This window comes from Rhinopithecus bieti, unplaced genomic scaffold (assembly GCF_001698545.2).
Source record: "Rhinopithecus bieti isolate Rb0 unplaced genomic scaffold, ASM169854v2 scaffold_19737, whole genome shotgun sequence".
Lineage (NCBI taxonomy): Eukaryota > Metazoa > Chordata > Mammalia > Primates > Cercopithecidae > Rhinopithecus > Rhinopithecus bieti.
The window spans coordinates 436,063-459,235 of record NW_016809683.1 but is presented as its reverse complement, the minus strand read 5'-3'; the positions used below and the strand labels follow the sequence as shown (position 1 = coordinate 459,235).

Here is a 23,173-nt window from a genome sequence, read left to right as displayed (position 1 = left end):
CATTAGTGTGTGGCTGGAGCTGGAACAGTACAATGCTGGAACAATGGGTGCTGACCCAGCCTCCCTTTCTTTTAGACTCAGGTCCTCACGTGGTCTCTGCATGGGCTAGTTTGAGCTTCCTCACAACATGGCGGCTCTAGGTAGTCAGCTGCTTGCTTACATGGCAGCTACAGGCTTTAAGTACAAGTATTCCTGTAAGCAAAGCAGAAAGGAAGCACTTTTCATGACCTGGCCTCAGAAGCCACACAGTGTCACTTCTGCTGATAGTGTATTCTGTTAGTTGAAATGGTCATGAAAGCCCACTCAGCACATACCCATCTCTCAATGCGAGTAACGTCTAGGAATTTGTTGATGTACTTAAGAACTGCCATGATGGATATTGTTATTATGGAACGTTAATGCATGTTACCCTCTGATGTCAGACCACTCCTTAAGGAAGTACCTATTTTTCCTTCTGCTCCTTGCTTTGAACTTCATATCTCAGTAGTAATGTATTATAGTAGTAACAGTTAATCAGTCTCCTTGAAATGTATCAGACTTCATGCTAGAGCTTTACATAAAATATCTCATGTAATTCACACAACATACTTTCTTCATTTGACAGATTAAAAAACTGCTAGGAAAGGTTTTGTCATGATTTCAGGGTCATACAGCCAGAAAGAGGTGGAGCTTGGGATTAAACCTAGGCAGTTTGATTCCAAAACCTGTTCTTTGAACCATTGCACTGAAGCTCTGTGAATTAGAGCTTGTGGGACCCAGACGCTCATCAGCTGCTGAGCCCAGATCCTTATTGTGTTTTTCACAGGGGCCTCACCTCTGCAGACTTTAGGGTCACCAGTCATGATATGGGGATCATCTTTCACCTTGATTGCTTTAGCAGCCCCATGAGGTAATCATTCCTCCGTGAGTTTAGGCAAAGATCTGTCTGTTCTTCTAAAAGAAGTTGGAATGTTTTAAATTATTTTCCAGACTATGGATGTATTTATTAGCTCAGTGGGACATTGGTGTTTGCTGGAGACAACATGTTTATAAAACTCAATGCTTCTCACCTGTATATTCTGGGTCCTAACTAACCCTACAGTATTTTGATGCACTTTTTCTTTCTTTTTTTTTTTTTATTGTGTCTTCATGGACTTATGGACTTCATGGACATAATGACCCAGCAGTGAAGGGATTTGCCAGCTGTCTTCCCATATCCCACATTGTTGTTGGAGGATACTATCATAGCATTTAGGCTCACATTTCATTAACTTCATATGCCTTCTTTGGCGCTTCTTCAAGGATGTAAATCCACAAAAATAAAAATGTCATCTTTAAATTTCAGACCCTGGAATTAGGGGATGTTATAGCTGGAAGAAACCTGGTGGTATTGTCTCGTGCAGTTGTTTTCAGGGCACCTTAGGTACCCTCCCTGTATATGAGTTATTTATTGCTACACAGCCAGATACCCTCAAAACTTAACAACTTAAAATGTCAAGCATTTATTATCTTGTACAGTTTCTGAAAATTAGGAATCTGGGAGCAGCTTGGTTGGGGATTATGACTCTCAATCTTTAAAGAGATTGCAATTAAGATGACATCAGGGGTTGCAGTCATCCGAAGGCTTGATTGGGGCTGAAAACTCTGCATCCATGTAGTTTACTCACATGATTGGAGTTCTCATTTCCTTCAAGTGTTCTCATAACATAGCAGCTAGTTTTTCCCAGAGTAAGCAGTTTAAATGGAGAAGAAGTAAAAAGCTACAATGACTTTTATAACTTAGCCTCGGATGTCATATACCATTACTTCTACTGAATTCCATTGGTCATACAGCCCAGCTCTGACACAGTATAGGAGAGGCTACACAGGGCATGAAAACCAGGGGGCAGGGATTTTTGGGGACAGTCTTGGAGGCTGGCTCCCACACTATGGCCAAAGCAAGGTACCATATCTCTGCCAGCCCCTTGTCTGCTGGCCTCAGAGTAGCCTTCTGTTGTGGCATATTGTGCTTTCTTGTAAAATTTATTTTAGATATTGTGCCACTGAGAGTAACAACAAATAAAGATGCAACTCTCTCATTTTAAAAACGATGAAAGGGTTTTGCCTAAGGTTACAAAGTTGCAGCCACAGCCCAGATGATGAGTCAGGTGTCTCACCTCCTTATTCCTGTGTTATCTGGGGAGAGGTGACAGGCAGTGTCAGCATTTGATGGAACAGAGGGAATTGGGTACCTTGAAGACCTTCCTTTCAATGATGGGAAAAGTACTATCCCAACCTTACTTGAAGGTAGAGGAAAGAGTAAGAAGAAAAGAACTTGATGCCTGACATTTGAGGAAATTTTGGGCTCATACCTTAAATGTAGAACCTTCTGCTTACAATAAACTATAATTGTTATTATTATTGATGATTGCTGATACATACCCATTACTTACAAGGTACCGGGCTCTAAGCCCTTTACGCGAGTCATCTCAGTTACTTTGCCCAACATGGGGCTGGGCACGGTGGCTCATGCCTGTAATCCTAGTACCTTAGGAGGCTGAAGTGGAAGGATTACTTGAACACAGGGGTTCAAGACCAGCCTGGGCAACTTAGCGAGACCCCGTCTCTCCAAAAAAAAAAATACAAAATTTAGCTGGGCATGGTGGAGAACACCTATAATCCCAGCTTCTTGGGAAGCTAAGGTGAGAGGATCACTTGAGCCCAGGAATTTGAGGCTGCAGTGAGCCATGATTGTGCCACTGCACTCCAGCCTGGGTGACAGAGCAAGACCCTGTCTCTAAAATAAATAGTTGACACTATTTCTTACTCTTCTTTATAGATGAGGAAACTGAGGTCCCAAGACGTGGAGTTATGTCTTGAAATGTGGGGAAGAGTTGGATAGGTGAGGTGAAGGGTCAGAGCATTCTAGAATGAAGGCACATTCAAGAAAGCTTGATGAGTCATCTAGCATGACCATAGCATAGTGCTACAATGATCATTGTTGAGTGATTGGCTAATGCATGTGGACTTTTTGGACCAGGCCAGTCTTCCAGAGGCCCCCATGATGGATCAGTATTGGATTGTTGTTAGATAACCCACCTACCCCAGACATGGGTCTCCCTGTATCGATTACACTTCTCTTCACCGACCCCAAAATCGGTCTCATCCTTTAATATGTTTTCTGTGTAAAATTTGGGTTTCTGATTTCTCAGGTGGCTATGCTCTTCATAACACAAACAAGTCAATCCTAAAGCAGGTTGGGATATGCAGGATAGAAAATCCCGGATGGTTCATTCATTCATCATCCGTTTATGTGCCTTGTCCATGGAGGGGACACCCAGAGACTCCCTGTTCTCACACCAGGCCCTGGAACCCATGTGGTCACACCTGTTCCTTGCTGAGCCCCTGAAGGCTTGGCTTACAAAGCTAGGAGGTACATCTACTTCCGTTTTCTGCATAGTTGAAATAATTTTGTCTTTGCATCTGTGGTTCAGCATTTAGAGTGGACAGATTTAGATCAGTGGTGTCCCAAATCCTAGAGGTTTGTAAGATGATTTGAGAGGGCACATTTGCCATATGTTTTAAAAATGTTAATAGGTACATATGTGTTTTATTGAGGCCATTACTGCAGGCTTAACAGCAGGACCGTGAATTCAACCCATCACTTCATCATGGACTAGCTGAGCCCTCGGACCTTGGGCAAGTTACTTAACCACTCTGTGTCTTACCTTCTTCAGCTTGAATTTGGGAAAAACCTGGATGTTAGGAAAATGCTGTATAGAAATTCTAAATCCTTTGTTTGATAGAGGCAGTGGCTGAGGATCCAAGAGGTTAGGTAATTTGCCCCAAATCACTTAGCTGGCACAACTGTGTCATACTGGACCCCTGTTGACTCCAATAAGGACAACACCATGTTCGAGAGGTTGAAGAAGAGACTCAGAGCCAGTGAAGGAGACAGGGTTTATGGAGAACTTACATACAGGGGTAGACCAGTGACCGCAGGCTGAACAGCAGAACTGCTACCGTTTGTAAAAAGCATGCAGTTGATACCGTGTTTTCACTTAGCAGTCTCCACCCTGCAACCATCACTTAACCAAAAATAAAGGGCCTCGTTCCCCTGTACAGTCTGTATCCCAGGAAATGGGGTGGGGTTCGGACACTCCATGATTCTTTTTGTTTGTTTGTTTGTTTGTTTGTTTGGAGATAGAGTCTTGCTCTGTCACCCAGGCTAGAGTGCAGTGGCGCACTGTCGGCTCACTGCAACCTCCACCTCCCGGGTTCAAGTGATTCTCCTGCCTCAGCCTCCTGAGTAGCTGGGATTATAGGCACCCACCACTGCGCCCAGCTAATTTTTGTATTTTATGAGTAGAGGTGGGGTTTCACCATCTTCATCAGGCTGGTCTTGAACTCCTGACCTGTGATCCACCTGCCTTGGCCTCCCAAAGTGTTGGCATTACAGGCGTGAGCCACCGCGCTTGGCTTAGGATTCTTAGCTCAGAACTCCAAACACACATCCTTCTTAGACCATATGGTCATTCTCAGAAATTGCCTAGGTAGAAGCCTGCACCCGTTCTCATCTCTTTACATTTTTCCTCACCCTGAAAAGAGTAACAAATTCCAAGGCCTTGGGACACGTGGTAGTAGCTGTAGGAAGAACGCAGCCCTTGTTTTATCCAAGTGAAGAAAAGTGGTGCTCTCTACTTGAGAGGAATTGGAAATAGATTATTTGCACACCCTCATACTCTCTCAAAATAATCACAGTTAACATCTGTTCAGTTTTTACTATAGAGTCTCTTCGAAGTGCTTCTGCTGGAGCAGCAGTTCTCAAAGTGTGGTCCCTGGGCCAGCAGCAGCAATGTCGCCTGGATGCAGACTGTTCTCAGGCCCCCACTCCAGAGATCCTGGATCAGAAACTGGGGAATAGCCTGCACTCTGTTTTAACAAGCCCCCCAGGTGATTCTGATGCATACTGGAGTTGGAGAGCCACGTACTCTGTGTCCTCAACAAGCCCTTTAAGATTATGTCCCCCATTATACAGATGATGAAGTCAAACCAGGCGGACTCTGAACAGCATCTTGTGCTGTTTATTCATTCAGGAAACATTAATAAGGATTTATTAGGGATACTTTATTGCACTTATTTGTTTGATCCTCATACAACCCAATCAGTAGCTATTTTTAACTCCATTTTACGGATGAGACTAGTGAAGCTCAGGGACACTAAATAACTCTTCCAAGGTCACGCGGCCACTTAGCTTTGAGGTTGTGGCTCCAATCAAGATCTCTCTACTCTTGTTGCGGGATTTTCACACTACGTTGCACCTGCCTCTGACCCTCACTGCTGCCTGTCTGACCCCAGCTGTTTGCTTCTCCCCAGCTCTCAGAGCATCTGTCCTCTGGGAAGTCTTGCCTGTCCCCCTCAACCCCACCAAAAGTCTGCAGCTGCCATCCAGAATCTGGGCTGAGCCTGTCTTTCCATAGCACACCTGATGCCCAAGTTTAAATGGGTTTCGCCTCTCACTCCCTCAGTCTCTCTGATAGGAGATGCGTTAACTGAATCGTGCCCCCAGGCAGAATGACCTGAAGGGATCACCAGGCCCTGTGGGCAAGAGAAGCAGGGTGGGCAGGGTGTTGAAGGCTTCTGCCAGGGCCACAGCTTGCCTGGCATCCGTTAGTTTGGTGTGAATTTCTTCTGGGATGATGATGATTTTTTTTCCCTGTATTTGTGTGTGAAAAACTGTCCCCTGGCGATTCTTTCCTGCTGGGAGGCAGAGCATGGAGAACTTTGTTTTTCAGGTTTTCATAGAGCCTGACCAGCACAAAGTCACAAATGCAGGCTGGCCCTGATATCACCAGTTGCTCTTGTGTAGTCACTGAAATACCTTCTCCTCCAGGATGCTCTCCCTGCATCATCTCTATCTGGGTGATGCTGGCCACTCTGGGATACAAAGACACTGAGCTTGCCGTCGTAGGATCGCTCTCATTCTCCTGGGGGATCTCCTGGTTAGCTATCACATTGTCTCTGCACCTGACTTTGGGGAATGGGAATTGTCTTAAAATGTACCTTTATTTCCTCCAAGCCCAGCACAGTGCCTGGATCGCTGGCAACTCTAAAAACATCAATGTTATGAATCTTTTGTGCAGGTTCTAAGACAAGGGTCATCCCTTGACCCCAGCGGGGTCAGGAATGAACCCAGTTCACAGTTCTGCACTACCTTACCTGTATCATCAGGTACAGCCTGCAAGATTCAAGGTGTGCTGGGCACCATGTCTAGGATGACAGGAAATGAGTGGAAGCCTTAGCATTGCCTTAGAAAGAGATTTTATGGTTCATTACTCAAGAGCTTTGTAAAACTTTTAAAAAGTATAAAATGTATAAATTCTCAAGTTGGTTACATTGGTGCCGTTTCCTTTAGGGATCAGAAATTATCTATGAATGGCTGAAAGTCTTCTGTGCTTTCTTTCCAGCCAACAGGATACGTGGGATGCTGAGGAAAGGTCCTCAGTGTTGGGCAGGTCCTGGCAGGTTACAGTTTGCGTGCTCAGGGGCTGAAATGGCTCCAGGAGAGGCCAAGAGGTGTGGGCAGCGCTGAGGGGAGGCAATACACAGGCAGGAAGGTGTTAAGGAACTCAGTAAGGACTGGAACTGTGGGATCGGGCCCCTGACAGAAGCTGGGGAAATCTGACCTCTGAGACCCCCACTGGTGCCTTCTAATGACCAAACTCAACCCAAAATCTGAGGCAAAAGGAGCCCACTCAACTTGGTCTATAAAGGTCAGACTCGGGCAGGCACGGTGGCTCACACCTGTAATCCCAGCACTTTGGGAGGCCGAGGTGAGTGGATCACGTGACGCCAGGAGTTAAAGACCAGTCTGACCAACATGGCCAGACCCCATCTCTACTAAAAATACAAAAATTAGCTGGGCATGATGGCCGCATGCCTATAGTCCCAGCTACTTGAAAGGCTGAGGCAAGAGAATCGCTTGAACATGGGATGTAGAGGTTGGAGTGAGCTGAGATCATACCACTGCATTCCAACCTGGGCAACAGATAGAGACTCGGTCTCAAAAAACCAAACAAAAAGGCCAGACTCTCCAGACACAGGACAATTAGGAGAAGGGTAGAGAGTGAGTTGGAGGGGCAAATGAGAACATCATATCATCCTCCATCTGGACTTTGTGACAGAGAAACATGAGTGTTATGTCTATACAGTCACGTGTTGCATAATGACATCTGTCAATAGCAGACTGCATATACCACACTGCTCCCATCAGATCATAATGGAGCTAAACATTCCTATTGCCTAGTGACATCATAGCCATCTTAACATCACGTGCAACACATTACTCGTGTTTGGTGATGTTGGTGTCAACAAACCTACTGCACTGCCATTTGTATAAAACTATAGTGCAATTATGTACAGTACATAATACTTGATAAAAAATGGCCGTTACTAGTGTATGTATTTATCATACTATCATTATTTTAGTGTATTCCTTCTACTTATTTTTTTTTTAAGTTAACTGTAAAACAGCCTCAGGCAGGTCCTTCAGGAGGTGTTTCAGAAGGCATTATTATCCCAGGAGATGACAGCTCCATGTGTGTTAATGCCCCTGAAGACCTTCCAGTGGGACATGGTAAGAAGGTAGAAGACAGTGCTATTGATGATCCTGACTCTATGTAGGCCTAGGCTAAGGTGTGTGTTTGTGTCTTAGTTTTTAACAAAAGAGTTTTAAAAGTTAAAAATACTTTATTTTAAAATAGAAAACTGCTTATAGAATAAGAATATAAAGAAAAATATTTTCATACAACTGTACAAGGTGTTTGTGTTTCAAACTATGTGTTGTTATAAAAGAGTCGAAAAGTCAAGAGCCAGGCACAGTGCGGCGCACTTATAGTCCCAGATACTCTGGAAGCTGAGACGGGAAGGTTGCTTGAGCCCAGGAGTTCGAGGCTGTTGTGTGCTGTGATCATGGCTGTGAATAACCACTGTACTCTAGCCTGGACAATATAGCAAGACCCCATCTCTTTAAAAATAGAGATAGTTTTAAAAAAATTAAAATTTGTAAAGTAAAAAAGTTCCAGTAAGCTAAGTTTAATTTATTATTGAAGAAAGAAAAATATTTTTTATAAATTTAGTGTAGTCTAAGTGTACCATGTTTATGAACTAAGTGTACACAGTAGTGTACTAGAATGTCCCAGGCCTTCACATTCTTTGACCACTCACTCACTGACTCACCCAGAGCTACTTCCATTTCTGGGAACTGTAATCATGATGAGTACCCTATACAGGTGTACCATTTTTTTCTCTTATATTTTTACTGTACCTTTTCTATGTTAAGAGAGAGAAGTACTCACCATTGTGTTACAGTTGTCTACAGAATTCAGTGTAGTATCACGTATACACATTTGTAGACTAGGAGCAATAGACTGTACTATATAGCCTTTGTGTGTTGAAGGCTATACCATCTAGGGTTGTGTAAGTGCACTCTAAAGTTACTCAGAAGACAAAGTCACCTGACGATGATAGGCTACTCAGAAGATATCTGTGGTTTTTTGTTTATTTATTTTTTTGAGACAGAGTCTCACTCTGTTGCCCAGGCTGGAGTGCAGTGGCGCGGTCTCGGCTCACTGCAAGCTCCGCCTCCCGGGTTCATGCCTTTTTCCTGCCTCAGCCTCTCGAGTAGCTGGGACTACAGGTGCCCACTACCACGCCTGGCTAATTTTTTTTTTTTTTTTGTATTTTTAGTAGAGACGGGGTTTCACCGTGTTAGCCAGGATGATCTCGGTCTCCTGACCTCGTGATCCGCCCACCTTGGCCTCCCAAAGTGCTGGGATTACAGGCGTGAGCCACCACGCCCGGCCGTCTGTGTTGTTAAGCAAAGCATGACTGTAACTGCAGGTATAGAGAGGAAGGCCTAGTGCAAGGACCAGTGGTCACTGATTCTGACATTCAGATCCCAACCTTTGGTTTGTTTGTTTGGTTTTTGGTTTTTGGGTTTTTTTGAGAGGGGGTGCGGTTTGAGACAGAGTTTTCTCTTGTTGCCTAAGGTGGAGTGCAATGGCGAGATCTGGGCTCAGTGCACCTTCTGCCTCGCAGGTTCAAGCGACTCTCCTGCCTCAGACTCCTGAGTAGCTGGGATTATAGGCACGTGCCACCACGCCTGGCTAATTTTTTGTATTTTTAGTAGAAACGGGGTTTCACCATGTTAGCCAGGCTGGTCTCAAACTCCTGACCTCAGGTGATCTGCCCACCTCGGCCTCCCAAAGCGCTGGGATTACAGGCATGAGTCACCACACCCAGCAAAATTAGCCAGCAGTGATGGTGTGTGCCACCGTGTTGGCCAGGCTGGTCTCGAACTCTTTACCTCAGATGATCCGCCCGCCTTGGCCTCCCAGAGTGAGCCACAGGCATGAGCCAAGACCCCACCCTTTGATAGGAGGAATGTTGAGTAGTTGTAACCATTTTTAATCTACCACACCAAGAAACTTAAAAACTGAACTTAATAGCTTGAAGCCCTAAAGTCACAGGACAAAACCATTTCTGAGACCCCATTCTTTCGAGGATCATTTAGCTTTCTCCCTACTCTCCCCATTCTCACTCCAACCCCTGCCCCACTCATGGTTCACTTCTGTAACCCCAAATTTTGCACCACCCAAAACTCCTCTAAGAGCATAGTCGATGCCACTGTGATTTTCTGCTTTCCCGGGTAGCAGGGCCCTGCTGCTACGCCTCCAGATGATGCATTTATTCATGGTGGCAGGTGTATTCGATGAAACTAAAGATATTGGAAAATTATGTAAAATGTTTGAGAATGTGCATGCTTATGCTTGGATTTAATGGGTCCGTTTAAAAAAGTCCCTGAACCCTGAAGCCAAGACAAAGTTTGATATCTCTGAGGCCGTATGTTTACATATTTGCGATTCTGAAGAGCCTGATTCAGCGTGTTTTTCCCCATTCTCATCCCCTTCCCAGTTATGTCTTCCATGTGCAGGCGTTTTCCTATTCATTTCCCTCATGATTGAAATGGTGACAGTTACATCTGCATTATAATCTTTCATCCTGAGTCTTTTACAGATATTATCCAGAGATAAGCCATGGTGTCTTTCTTTTACAGGTGGAGAAATTAAAATATGCATAAATTAGCCTGAAAAAAAGGTACCAGAAAACCCAGAGCGATCTGACATCACTTCATTTTGCTTCATTTTGCTTCATTTTGCTCCATTTTGCTCCCTCATCCCTCATACAGGGTTTTATAACAGCAGTCCTCTTGACCTTTGGGGAAGGATAGGTCTTTGTTCTCGGGGCTGTCTTGTGCATTGCGGGATGTTTAGCAGCATCCCTGGCCTCTACTCAGAGATGCTAGGAGCATCGCCCTGCCCCCAACCCCGGACCCACCAAGTAGTGACATCCAAGACTGCTTCCAGGCATTGCAGATTTCCTGAGGGTTGGAGGATAGGGAGGTGAATTGTCCCTGGTTGAGAAGTACTGCCTTCCAGTAGAGCATTTGAAGCTCCTGGGCGTCAGGGACTGTGAATTACTGGTCTGAGGGATGGAGGGCCTGGGGCACAGAGTATACCTTAAAAATCTTTTGAGTGTTTCTGATGTACCACCAGGGTTAAGAATCTGTTCCAGGCGGGGCACAATGGCTTATGCCTGTAATCCCAGCACTTTGGGAGGCCGAGGTGAGTGGATCACTTGAGGTCAGGAGTTTGAGACCAGCCTGACCAACGTGGTGAAACCCCAGCTCTACTAAAAATACAAAAATTACCTGGGCATAGTGGTGGGTGCTTATAATCCTAGCTACTCAGGAGGCTGAGGCAGGAGAATCACTTGAACCCAGGAGGCGGAGGTTGCAGTGAGCTGAGATCGCACCACTTCATTCCAGCCTGGGTGACAAAGTGAGACTCTGTCTCAGAAAACAGCAAAAACAATCTGTTCCAGAATTCAAATCCCAATTCTCTAAGCCTGAGTTTCCTGATCTGTGATACTAAAATGATAATATTGTACCTGTCTCATACAACTGTGAGCCTGAAATCTGGTAATATTAAGCACAGTGTCTGGAATGTCATCATTTGCTCACTGCATACTAGCTTACATGATGCTTCTCATTCCTCTCTTTCATCTCCCCTCCTCTTTCTTCTTGGAAGCAAGTATAAGAGCAGAGGCCAGGCTGTAGCACCCATCTGGGTTGGGAATTTGCATTTTGAGTGTGGGGGTAGGGTATATACGGGAGATGAGAGCAGAGTGGGGTGACGGTTCAGATGAGCCCTGGTGGGGGCCGGCATGGAGCCTCACAGTCAAGGGCAAAGGGACCCTCCATAGAAGAAGAGGAGTGGTAGAGTGATACGAGGCTCTGAGAGTCCTACTCATATGGCAAGCCCATAATTGTAGGATTTCTGAGAAATTTAGATTCTATATGAAGCAAAGGTCCAGTTTCTCATACTGGGAATAGGTGTCCAAGGTGGGGTGAAGGTCATTGGGGTTACATGGGTCATGGATGTGGATTTGAGGCTGTGGGATGGTTCATCCCTGATGGCCGAACCTCCCGTGCTGATGTAAGAAAGTGGGGTGATGAAGGAGGCCTGGGAACCAGAGGACGTTTTCACGTCACCCTGTATGGGAGGGACCCAGATATCAGAACTGCATTTTGACATGACTGGTTGGGATAACGAGGTATCTGGAAGCCCGTGTCGTGGGAGCAAGAGCTGTGAGGAGTTCTGGAAAAGAAAAGACATCTCTCAGGTGCCCTCCTTTAATGGATGTACTGAGTACTGGAGGAAACGTCATCGTTCTACAATACGCCCAGGACAGAACGCAACTGGAGTGGGTGTTAAGAGGCAGGTTTCCATTCAAGGAAGGCTGTGCTTCCGTAGAAAGGACAAAATCCAGAAGTGTGAACTGTCCATTCTTTCTGAGGCTGGATGATGATGTCTTGTCCGGGATGCCCTAGAGTGGTGCTTTCCGATCTTTTTCAAGTTGTGCTACACATAGAAAATGATAACTGCTGTGGTGCAGGAGGAAAATAGAAAAGTTGCTTGAGGATGCCAGCCCTGCCCAATAACTTAGAGGGCGTAAACAGATGAGTATATTTGTCACCTGTAATTCGATCATGGCACACTGGGGTGCCTCGGCACTCCATTTGGGAAGCCCAGCTCTGGAGGTCCTTTTTTGGCATCATTGAAACTCAGTGTGGTGGGCAGCATATTCCCCTCTTGGCATTGTTCCCTCACTCCTTAGCACCATCCTGCAAGACACGTGTCGTGACGCTTAAGTGGCAATGAGTTAGTGGACCCTGCAGCTCTCCCAGGGTCACCCTGGGTTCAAGGATTCATGTCTGAGGCCCATGCTCCTGGCTACTTAGTTGAGATGACCCCTTGGGTTCCCTTCAGTTCTGCCAGTTTTCTGTTCTTTGAACTGTATCCCAGATGGGGTGCAGGGGTGTCCATGTGTCCCCTTTGGCCCTTTTATTAGGTTGCCTCTAACCCAACACATCTTGTGGGAACATTTCACAAACTCTCTGAGCCATAACTTCTTAGTGTGAGATCCCCGATTGTTGGTTCATACTTTCAGGACGTATTTCTTTCCTCTCTGTTTAACCAGTTGTCATTGTCACTCAGCTTGGGGACAGGAGACTCACTGTTTGCCTATTTGAGCCAATCACTATCTCTCTTGTCCCCAAAATGTAATTGGAAGGAGACTTAATGGTTTCCAAATGATAATAGCTCCATAAACCGATTAAAAAGGCCTTCATAAAACTGTCTTGAGTTATTTTCCACAGCTGCAGACGGTGTCCTTTGTTTTCTAATGATGCCAAAAAGAAATCAGGGCCATTTTTCTTTCTAGTGTGATCTGAAGCACCAGGAAGGCCTTCTTCCGTCTGTCTGACTGCTCACCCTGTCCTCTTTTCTTCCCAGACAATCCACGTTGCTATTGTCTGCGCCGGATACAATGCCAGCCGGGATGTCGTCACCCTGGTCAAATCCGTCCTGTTCCATAGGTAAGAACAACTTCTGTGCTGTGTGGGCAGAGGTCTGTCACTGCCTGCCTGTGTATTTCCTTGGGGAAGGGTTAAATAACAGCAAAAGTTCTCATCAATCATTCTAGCTGCCATAAAAGTGTAATTTTTGTCTGAAACCCTGAGGAGATGATTGTGTTAACAATGTTTAATGACAGCGATTAGGTGCTGTCTTGCCATGTTTAGAATTGTAACTCTCAGACCTAATGCAATCTTAAAGGGTACCTCACATCTGATGCTTCAGTCTCTCTATCGGCTTCCCCTGCCTGGCATTTACCAGACCTCAGTTGTTATACATCCTTGTCGGTAGGTTGTGTTATGGATTGAGTTATGTCCACCACAGTTCTTATGTTGAGGCCCTCATCCCTGGTACCTGAGAATATGACTGTATTTGGAGATAGGGTATTTAATTAGATTAAAATGGGGTCCTTATAGTAGGCCCTAATCTAATATGACAGGTGTCCTTTAAAAAAAAAAAAAAGGAGATTAGGATACAGACATGTGCCAAACACAGACCATGTGAACATACACTGAGAAGGAGGCCATCTGCAAGTCAAGAGAGCGGACTCAAAAGATGTTGGACTTCTAGCCGCATAGATGGTGGGAAAATAAATTTCTCTTGTTTTATCCACCTAGTCCGTGGTGTTCCACTGACTTTCTCTATTCTGATGTGGGCTGTCCCACTACTGGGCATTTCTGACTAAAAAAGTCCTGCCTTACATTAAAGTTTCCCAACCTGTGGATGATCCCCATTGACTCTGATGGATCCCCCATGGGAACCATCATCTTAAGGATTGGTTCTTCTTCTACCTGGAAGTGATAATGCCTCTGGATGCTCATCACTTCTCCTTGTGACACTTCCAGCACTGGCTTCTGCTTTCTCCGGGAACTTTTCTTCTGTTCCTCACTATTTTGATTGGCATCTACACCTACCCAGGGTCCTATCCAGAATGGCGTTCACGGTTCCAACCAGTGCCCTTGGTTCTGCTTTAACACTCTGGCCAAGGGTTTGGATGAAGCTTATCCACAGCTGTAGCCAACAGCATGGAAACCTGTTGGGTGGATGAGTCAGGATCCAGGAGGCTCTCCATAGTAGGAATAGTGGTGAAAAGTTTTCAGAGGTCAGCTGAACAGAGATCCATGTAAAATGCTGCACCTGAATCTGTCAATGGCATAAACAAAGATGGGAGCCATGGTGGGCTTCCCAGACCTACCAACCCTGCAAGGAACTGGGATTTCATCATTGGTTCCACCTTCTCTCTGTCTTCCAACAAGCCCATCTGCAGTCAGTGCTTTGCGATTCTCCCTCTGAGATAGTTTTCACTTTCTCCCCCTTTCTCTCCATCCCCACGGCAACTGATGTCGTTCAGGGCCACCTGTCCTCTCACCTTCATGTGTCCTTCCTGCCTCCCCAGTGTCTACTCTTCAGATCATCTGCTGTGAGTCCAGAATGACATTTCAAACAGGCACATCTGGTTTCTCAAAACCTTTTAGCGGCTTCTCCTTGTCAAGGGGTGGAAATGAAACCTCTTTACCATGGCACAAAGACCAGGTTGATCTCCATGGTGCTTTCTGTCTCCTCTTTTTGCTTTGACTTCAGACTCCAGCAGCTCTGAACTGCTTGTAGCTCCCCAGCCCCCGCATAGCGTGTCCGGCCTGTTGTGTCTCGTTATGCTGCTCTGTCTACCCATTTCTCCCTCCTTCTCCATTTCCTCCCACCCTCACATTGGCAAACTCCCTCTTAGTCTTTCAGACTTTACATAAGCATCTTTTCTAACAGGAAGCCAACCTTCTGCCTGGATTGGGGTTTCTCGTCTACCAGCCCACAATACCCCGTGCGTCTTTCCATCATTAGATTTATTACATTATGTTTTATATATTTATTCATTATAGGTCTGCTGTAGCAGAATGTGGGCTTTCTGGAAGACAGAACCCATGCCGTCATTTTTTGTGTCCCTAGTATCTTAGCAAAGTACCTGACACATATTACATGCTCAATAAATGTTAACTTACTTGACAAATCAATCTGGGGGAGTTCATTAATAAAGAACATGAAGATATTTATTATTCAATCAATTAACCAATATATCCAGCCCAGACTTAGTTCAGTTCCACATTCATGACACTATATAGCTGAGTGATTTTCATCAGGTCATTTTAACTTTATTTTTATTTTTATTTATTTATTTTTCTGAGGTGGAGTTTCACTCTTGTCGTCAAGGCTGGAGTGCGATGGTGCAATCTTGGCTCACTATAACCTCTTCCTCCTGGATTTCAGTGATTCTCCTGCCTCAGCCTCCCCAAGTAGCTGGCTTTATAGGCGCCCGCCACCACACCCAGCTAATTTTTGTATTTTTAGTAGAGACAGGATTTCTCCATGTTGGCCAGGCTGGTCCCGAACTCCTGACCTCAGGTGATCCACCCACTTTGGCCTCCCAAAGTGCTGGGATTACAGGTGTGAGCCACTGCCCCCAGCCATTTTAACTCTTTAGACTTTAGTTGTTTTAATCAGTTAACTTTTGCTGTGTGTCAGTTCACCCTAAAACTTATTGGTCTAAAACATTTTCATATTCGTTCGGTTGTTTCTACTGGAGTTACCAGTGCGGTTCTTTTGCTGGGCCCCTTATGTGCCTGCAGCAAGCTGGCAGGTTAGCAAGCGTCAAATTCACTGCCCAACCTGAATGAGGAAGTGGATAGGAGAAGTAAGCAATCGACAAATAGATAACAGTTCACTATAGAGGCTGTCAGTTCTTTGTCAGTTCTTCGTCATAGCGCTCTCCAGTTGGAGTTATGATTTCAGTTGTATATTTGAGGAGGAAATGGGAACACCAGATAAAGAATGACCAAATGGGGCTTGACCTACTGTCTTCTGAACTGAGGTGAGATGCCCTTTCCCCATTGTTATTGTTTCTCTGCAGTTTTGAAGGCTCCTTTCAGTACTACGGCCTTCATCCTGTGGCTTAAAACCAGGCATTTTGTACACTAAGCATTGAAGTAGATGAATGGTCTTCAGCCTTTTATGTATTTACTACTTGTTGCCATGAGGTATCAGGTCCCTCCCTGATTAACAACAACTACAACAAAAAAGCCCACTTTCTACGAAAGGGCCTTTGCATGATTAAAGGTATTCAATTATGCTATTTGTCAATTATGACAAAGTTAAAGGTCATAAAAACCTCTGGTGTTGTGTACAAATTTTATTCCTGTTGCTTTAGCTGCAAATCAAATAATCTAATAGTTGTTGAAACTAAGAATCCTGTTGGGTATAAACTTTTACTCCTACAGTAACAGTGTAGCACAAAGATGTTAAATTTAAAAATAGCAGTAGTAGTATTATTAACTGCTGATGGCATGTCATACTTTTAAGGTGGCGTGGGGACTTGAGAAGAAAGCAAATCCTTAGTATGTGCTATGAAAATTCTGTATCCCATTTGTTATGCTGAGCCCCTGTCTACTCCAGTGGGCATGGCACCAGGTTCAAGAGGCCAAAGAAGAGACCCAGGGCCAGCAAATGAGATATTGGGTTTAACTGAGGGCTTACATATATGGGAAGAGATTCCAGTGGCAGTGGGCTGGACAGATCTGCTGTATGTACAGCCCAGTGGCAACAAGCTGGTCAGGAGAACCCCAGGACGCAGTGGCAGCAGGCTGGGCAGGAAAACTGCAACTACTTATGAAAGGCACACAGTTTATATAACATTTTCACTTAGTACCTGTATTAGTCCATTTTCATACTAGTATGAAGAACTGCTTGAGAGTGGGTAATTTATAAAGGAAAGGGGTTTAATTGACTCACAGCTTAGCATGGCTGGGGAAGCCTCAGGAAACCTACAGTCATGGCGGAAGGTGAAGGGGAAGCAAGGCATCTTCTTCACAAGACGGCAGGAAGGCGAAGTGCTGAGTGAAGGGGGAAGATCCCCCTAGAAAGCCATCAGATCTGGTGAGAACTCACTCACTCACTATCATGAGAACAGCATGGGGGAAACCACCCCCACAATTCAGTAACCTCCACCTGGTCTCTCCCTCCACACGTGGCGATTATAGGGATTATAGGGATTACAATTCAAGATGAGATTTGGGTGGGGACACAAAGCTTACCCATACCAGCACCCTTTCCCTAACAACCTCCAGTGGGGGTGGCACCAGGAGGTTGCCAAGTAGCACCACTTCAATCACCCCAAAACTCAGGGCCTCAATTCCCCATATGGCCTGTATTCTGTGGTACAGTTTGGGAGCTCTGAAGGTTCTTATAGACAAGGAATGAATCTCAAGGTTGGCCTCTCCTGGATTCTCCAGTTCAGAACACACATTCAGGTGCATCTGTCATACAGGGTCATTCTCAGGGTATGCTTAAGTTGTTGCTGTCAGGTGCATTTACCATACACCATTTTAATGACTACTGACCACCTTGGACCAAATTACCATGGAAGTTCCTGTCATCCCTGAAATTATACAAATGGGAATGATTCTGTGAATTGATATGCTGGTGATGAGTTGAGATATCAAGACAAAAGGACTTTTGAAAGACTTTCGGCTCAGAAAGTCCAGCTATAAATATCTTCATTGCTTCCCAAGCACATTATGGGGATTAACTAATACATGGTTATAAAATACATTGACAAATGAAGTACCTTACTAATGTTAATAATAGTATAATAATAGTGGTGCAGGATGCTTCTTTTGGCTTTCACTGTTAATTACAGTAATTAAATTTATTTTCCAGACAAGATTTTTAGCAAATTTTCATTTAAGGCTTGCTTTGTTACATCAAATCAATTTTACTTCTGCCATATGCTTGATGACATCTTTTAAAAGATAATAAAAGAGGAATAAAGGCACACTTGCACACTAATGCCAACACTGACAATTGCTGTGACCTGTTGGAGAGAAATTCATACAATGTGGGAAGACCTTGACCCAGTATGCCCACCTTAGGGACTCTCCCTTAAAAAGATAACCCTAACAATAGAAAAGCCTTTTATAAAATATTGCTTTGTAATTATAAAATTGGATAATACTTAAGAACGGAATAAAAAATGGAGCATTCTCTTATAGTAAACCGTGTACTCAGTTTTGAAAAGTATGGCATACCATGAAGCAATGCTTATATAAAATAAGGGAAAATATAATTTAAAATGGGATGCATAGTATATGTTTCAATATATAAACACATGCATATATGTGACAGTACACATATACAGGGTCAAAATACAGACTAGCAGAAAATACGTAAGAAATAGAACTTTTGCATGTTGTGTTTGCGTGATAGAAATAAAGGTAATCTTGTTTTTTTTTAGACAGAATCTCGTCCTGTCATGCAGGCTGGAGTGCAGTGGCCTGATCTTGACGCAATCTCGGCTCACTGAAACCTCCACCTTCTGGGTTCAACCGATTCTTCTGCCTCAGCCTCTTAAGTAGCTGGGACTATAGGCATGCGCCACCACGCCCGGCTAATTTTTTTTGTATTTGTTTAGTGGAGATGGTGTTTTACCATGTTAGCCTGGCTGGTCTGAAACTCCTGACCTCAGGTGATCCACCTGCATCAGCTTCCCAAAAAGCTGGGTGGGGTTACAGGTGTGAGCCACTGTGCCTGGGCATAATCTTGTTTTTGTTTTCAGTGTTAAATATATTTTGGTTGTGTCACCATACAACCTCTATGGTGAAAAGAAAGATGGATGAGAAAATATATACAAATTATAAAGGACAAAGGTTTGTTTGTTACCCAGTAGAAAATGGCACAATATATGTCTGCATCACCTAGACGGCAGGATATTCAGAGGAAAATTGGGGGGCATGCCTGTGACTCCAATACCAGTTGCAAATAAACTGGGAAATATTGCTGGTCTTCAAAGAAACTAAACTCTTAGGGAGCAGAGAGAAGAAATATTTATTTAGCAACTAAGTGTTTACCTCCTGGGCAGGAAGGTGGATCAGCTTGTAAAAATTTAATATTTGTTTGCTAGCATGATCTACATACTCTCATACTCTATAGCCCTGTTGGCAGGATGAAGCCGGGCTATTTGCCTTACTTTGCATATCAAGTAGTTGTTTTTGGTTTTGTTTTTTTAAACCTCGCTTGTGCCCCTGAAGGACATGGTGAATAAAAAAGCATCTTCATGACCAGTATCTGCCTTTTATTATCTTTTCCCTCATTCAGGCTCGAATTCATTGTAGAACTGTCTAAGTTGTGCATAGAATTTGAATAAAACAAAGAAGCAGGCCTAGGTTCTGGTTCTGCTCCTACCAGGACTAAGCTGGGTGACGCTAAGCGAGTGACTCTACATCTTGGAGCTTTGACTTGTTTCTCAACCTGCCATAGAGCCCCGTTTTGAATATGGGAAGACAGGCTCTTTGTAAAACTTGTCTGTATTTTATTTATGTAACAAATAGAAATGTAGCTCTTGCTCTGTATCAGGGTCTGTTCCAAGTGTTTCCCAGATACTAATGCATTGATTCCTCATATGCCTTCAGGAGGTGAGCACTAGTATGATGCCCATTTTACTGAGAGTGAAACTAAGGAACAATTTGCTAAGTCATGGCTCGAGGTCTCAGGGAGAAGATGGGCAGAGCCCGGATGGAAACCAGGCAGTCTAGCTTCGGAATCTGAGCTTCTCACCACAAAGAAGTTATCATTTTTATGCCTTTTTTTTGAGACAGAGTCTTACTCTGTCACCCAGGCTGGAGTGCAGTGGCACAATCTCGGCTCGCTGCAACCTCCGCCTCCCAGGTTCAAGCGATTCTCCTTCCTCAACCTCCCAAGTACCTGGGATAACAGGTGCCTGCCACCACACCTGGCTAATTTTTGTGTTTTTAGTAGAGACGGGGTTTCACCATGTTGGCCAGGCTGGCCTCGAGCTCCTGACTTCCAGTGATCTGCCTGCCTTAGCCTCCCAAAGTGCTGGGATGACAGGTGTGAGCCACTGTGCCCGGCCTCATTATTCTTACTTTTTCTTAATTTTCATTTTGGGTGATAGTGTAGACGTTGTGATCTCCATAATCATTTTGATGCAGGATTTTTTGTTCCTTAGCTCAGCTAGGTCTGGGTTCTTGCCTCGTGACCAGGACGAATTAGGCACACGGACACTTAAAGAATGAGCAAGATAGGAAGTTTTATTGAGTGATGAAACAGCTTTTAGTGGGAGAGGATGTGGGGGTGGTCCCCCTACCCAAAGGCAGGAGAGTTCCCAGTATGGCTGAGTGCAAGACTTTTGTGGGCTCAGAGTAGGAAATGCATGCTGATTAGTTTGTGACTATGCAAAAGAGGTTAGAGCAAAGACACCACACAAAGGTGAGCATGATAGTGTGGAAAACCGATTAGGAAAGGGTAGGTATGTGTAAAATAGGTGAAGGATGTGGATTAATTAGAGGAAAGCATGCCAAACAGTAAGGTGGGTTCTCAATCTAGTTCAAGGATTTACCCAGGACTGTTTCTGGCTTGAAGGTTGGATTTCACCAGGGACCTGCTCCTTTCTGCCTAGGCATTTGTCTGCCTTTTGCCTCTATCAGTTCTCACCCCTTCCAGGTATGTATTTTTGAGGTGTTAAGTGTAGACTCAATACAGGTTTTAAAGGCCTGGGCATCAGTATTTCTACTAAGTCTGAGAAAAATAGCATGGGCAGGTGATATCTATGAACAGGTAAGAGATCGGTGGTACTTGGTCATACCCACAAATATTAAAACCAAAGGGAACTGCTTTTTATAGTGAAGATGTTAAGCTTCACATGGGCTATTGCATTTGAATGTCATCCCAACCTGGTGCAGTAGATGCCATTATCCCCACAAACAGATGAGGAAACCAAGGCTCAGGCAGGTTGAATAGCTTGTTCAAGGTCACAGGTGAATCAGTCTCCAACCTGGGCTCTGCCAGCCCCTACAATCCATGCTGCTTTTACTGCATTAGAAGGTCTTTTGATTTTTCTTTTCTTTTTTTTTTTTTCTTTTGAGACGGAGTCTTGCTCTGTTGCCCAGGCTGGAGTGCAGTGGGACGCGATCTCGGCTCACTGCAAGCTCCGCCTCCCGGGTTTACGTCATTCTCCTGCCTCAGCCTCCCGAGTAGCTGGGACTACAGGCGCCCACCACCGTGCCTGGCTAATTTTTTTGTATTTTTTAGTAGAGACGGGGTTTCATTGTGTTAGCCAGGATGGTCTCGATCTCCTGACCTCGTAATCCGCCTGCCTTGGCCTCCCAAAGGGCTGGGATTACAGGCGTGAGCGACCGTGCCCGGCCTGGATTTTTCTTGAAAGTTGCTCTGTTCTTCTTTTCTGGAAAGCTTTTCTGATACGGCACTGACTTGTCCTTGATTCTTCCCATATCCTCAAAGGCACTTGGCCACTCTCAAATGAAAGACTTACTGAAAACCCCTCATTCTGTCTGTGGTGATTTTCTGACACGAGTCCTATTAAATCTGTAAGTGCAACAGATTCACTGAGAATTCGAGTTGCTCTCACAGGTGCTTTCTTTTCCTAAGATTACCATTGCATTGTAAACTGAATAATTAAAGATTATTTCAGCTCAAATGTCCTTGTATATTTTAATGAACACAGGCCCTAGATTGCCTTGGAGGGACCGTGGCAATCCTGACAAAATAAGAAAGAGTGGCAGGAAGAAAGCAATGGTTTAATCATCTTTGCCTCTTTGTAGTACCAGATTTATTGCATCTCCGCCTGGAACAAGGGAGCAGTTAGGGAAACCAGAGGCAGCAGGAGCGTTGCTCATTAAGAGTGAAGTCTGCAGGCTCTACTGGAGAAGAAGCACACCCTTGCTTCCTTCTTTGGTGTAGAATTGTGGTCTGGTCTGTCTGTGGACCACACTTGATGTCTGAAGCAATATCTGGGTGAGAGTAACTTTGTGTTAAGATGCGTACCCAAGCTGGCCCGTCCAGGCAGAAGCTTTTCCTAATAGGCCTCAGGCAATGCTCGCAAATGTATTTATAACTGGTAGCTGGCATAAAAGACTATTTTAGATGTTATACAAATATAAAACTGAATCGCCTTGAATCATATATTGAGAAAATTATTCCTCTGAATGAGTTTTTATTATCTGCAGTTGGTGAAATTCTCTTTGGTGTAAATATGTCCTTAACATCTGTCTAACTCTTGCTAATCTCCCTTTGAACAAAAGAGAATAGGATGTAGACTCACAGGCTTTGGCTGATTTTGGAATTTGCAGGGCTCTGTCATTAACACGATTTCTTACCTTCCTGAGTTAGGAACCAAATGTGAAATGAGGCTCAGAAGTCGCACATATGAGGAATGAAATAGTCTCCTTTATTGCTGTTAGTCTTGAATACAGGATGTTCTTTCAACTGTGTCCACAAATAGGGCTCTCACTTATGTCTCCATGAATTGGACTTACCTCCGGGTCAGAGGCCAACCTGGACAATTGCAGGGTTTCCCACGTGGGCACACCATTTACTGCTTAGCACATCCCCCTAGAGAAGGAAGTCCAGAAACAGAAGGAGAGCAGACCTGCTTCCCTCTCCCAAATATGCAGGTCAGACGCACATTCCAATATTTACCTATTCCTGTGAGATGAATAAGTAAATACGATAAAATTTGCTCTTTAAAAGTTTACAATTTAGTGGTTGTTTAGTAAATTCACAGAATTGTGCAACTATCCTTGGTATTTAATATCAGAGCATTTTATAACCTTAAAAGAAATCCCCAGCCCCAATACTACTCATTTCCTCGTCTTCCCATCTCATACCAACCACTCATCTGCTTTCTGTCTTTTTGGATTTGCCTGTTCTGGACATTTCATGGAAGTGAAATCATAAAATATTTAGTCTTTTGGACTGGCTTTTTTCATTTGGCAGAATGTTGTCAGAGTTCATCCCTGATGTAGCATGTATCAGTTCTTCAGTTATTTCAATTATCCAGAAATATTCCATTGTATGGATATACCCCATTGCATTGTCCATTATCAACTGATGGCCATTTCAGTACCCCCCCCCCCCCCCTCTTTTTTTTTTTTTTTTTTTTTTTTTTTTTTTTTTTTTTAATTGAGACAGAGTCTTGCTTTGTTGCCCAGGCTGGAGCGCAATGGCGCGATTTCGGCACACTGCAACCTCTGCCTCTTGGGTTCAAGCAGTCCTCCTGCCTCAGTCTCCCAAGTAGCTTGGATTATAGGTGCCCACCACTATGCCCAGCTAATTTTTTTTTTTTTTTTAATTTTTGGGAGACACAGGGTTTGCCATCT

General features: G+C 44.3%; 1 protein-coding gene across 5 annotated transcripts in view; it reads left to right on the top strand.

Annotated features, from left to right (window-relative positions):
• LARGE1 (LARGE xylosyl- and glucuronyltransferase 1) overlaps positions 1-23,173 on the top strand; it is a 653,148-nt gene that overhangs the window by 290,781 nt on the left and 339,194 nt on the right. For all 5 annotated transcript variants that reach the window (XM_017890120.1, XM_017890121.1, XM_017890123.1 and 2 more), the window contains one exon: positions 12,876-12,958. In XM_017890120.1, coding sequence (XP_017745609.1) covers positions 12,876-12,958 — 83 coding nt within the window. The remainder of the gene's footprint in view (positions 1-12,875; positions 12,959-23,173) is intronic.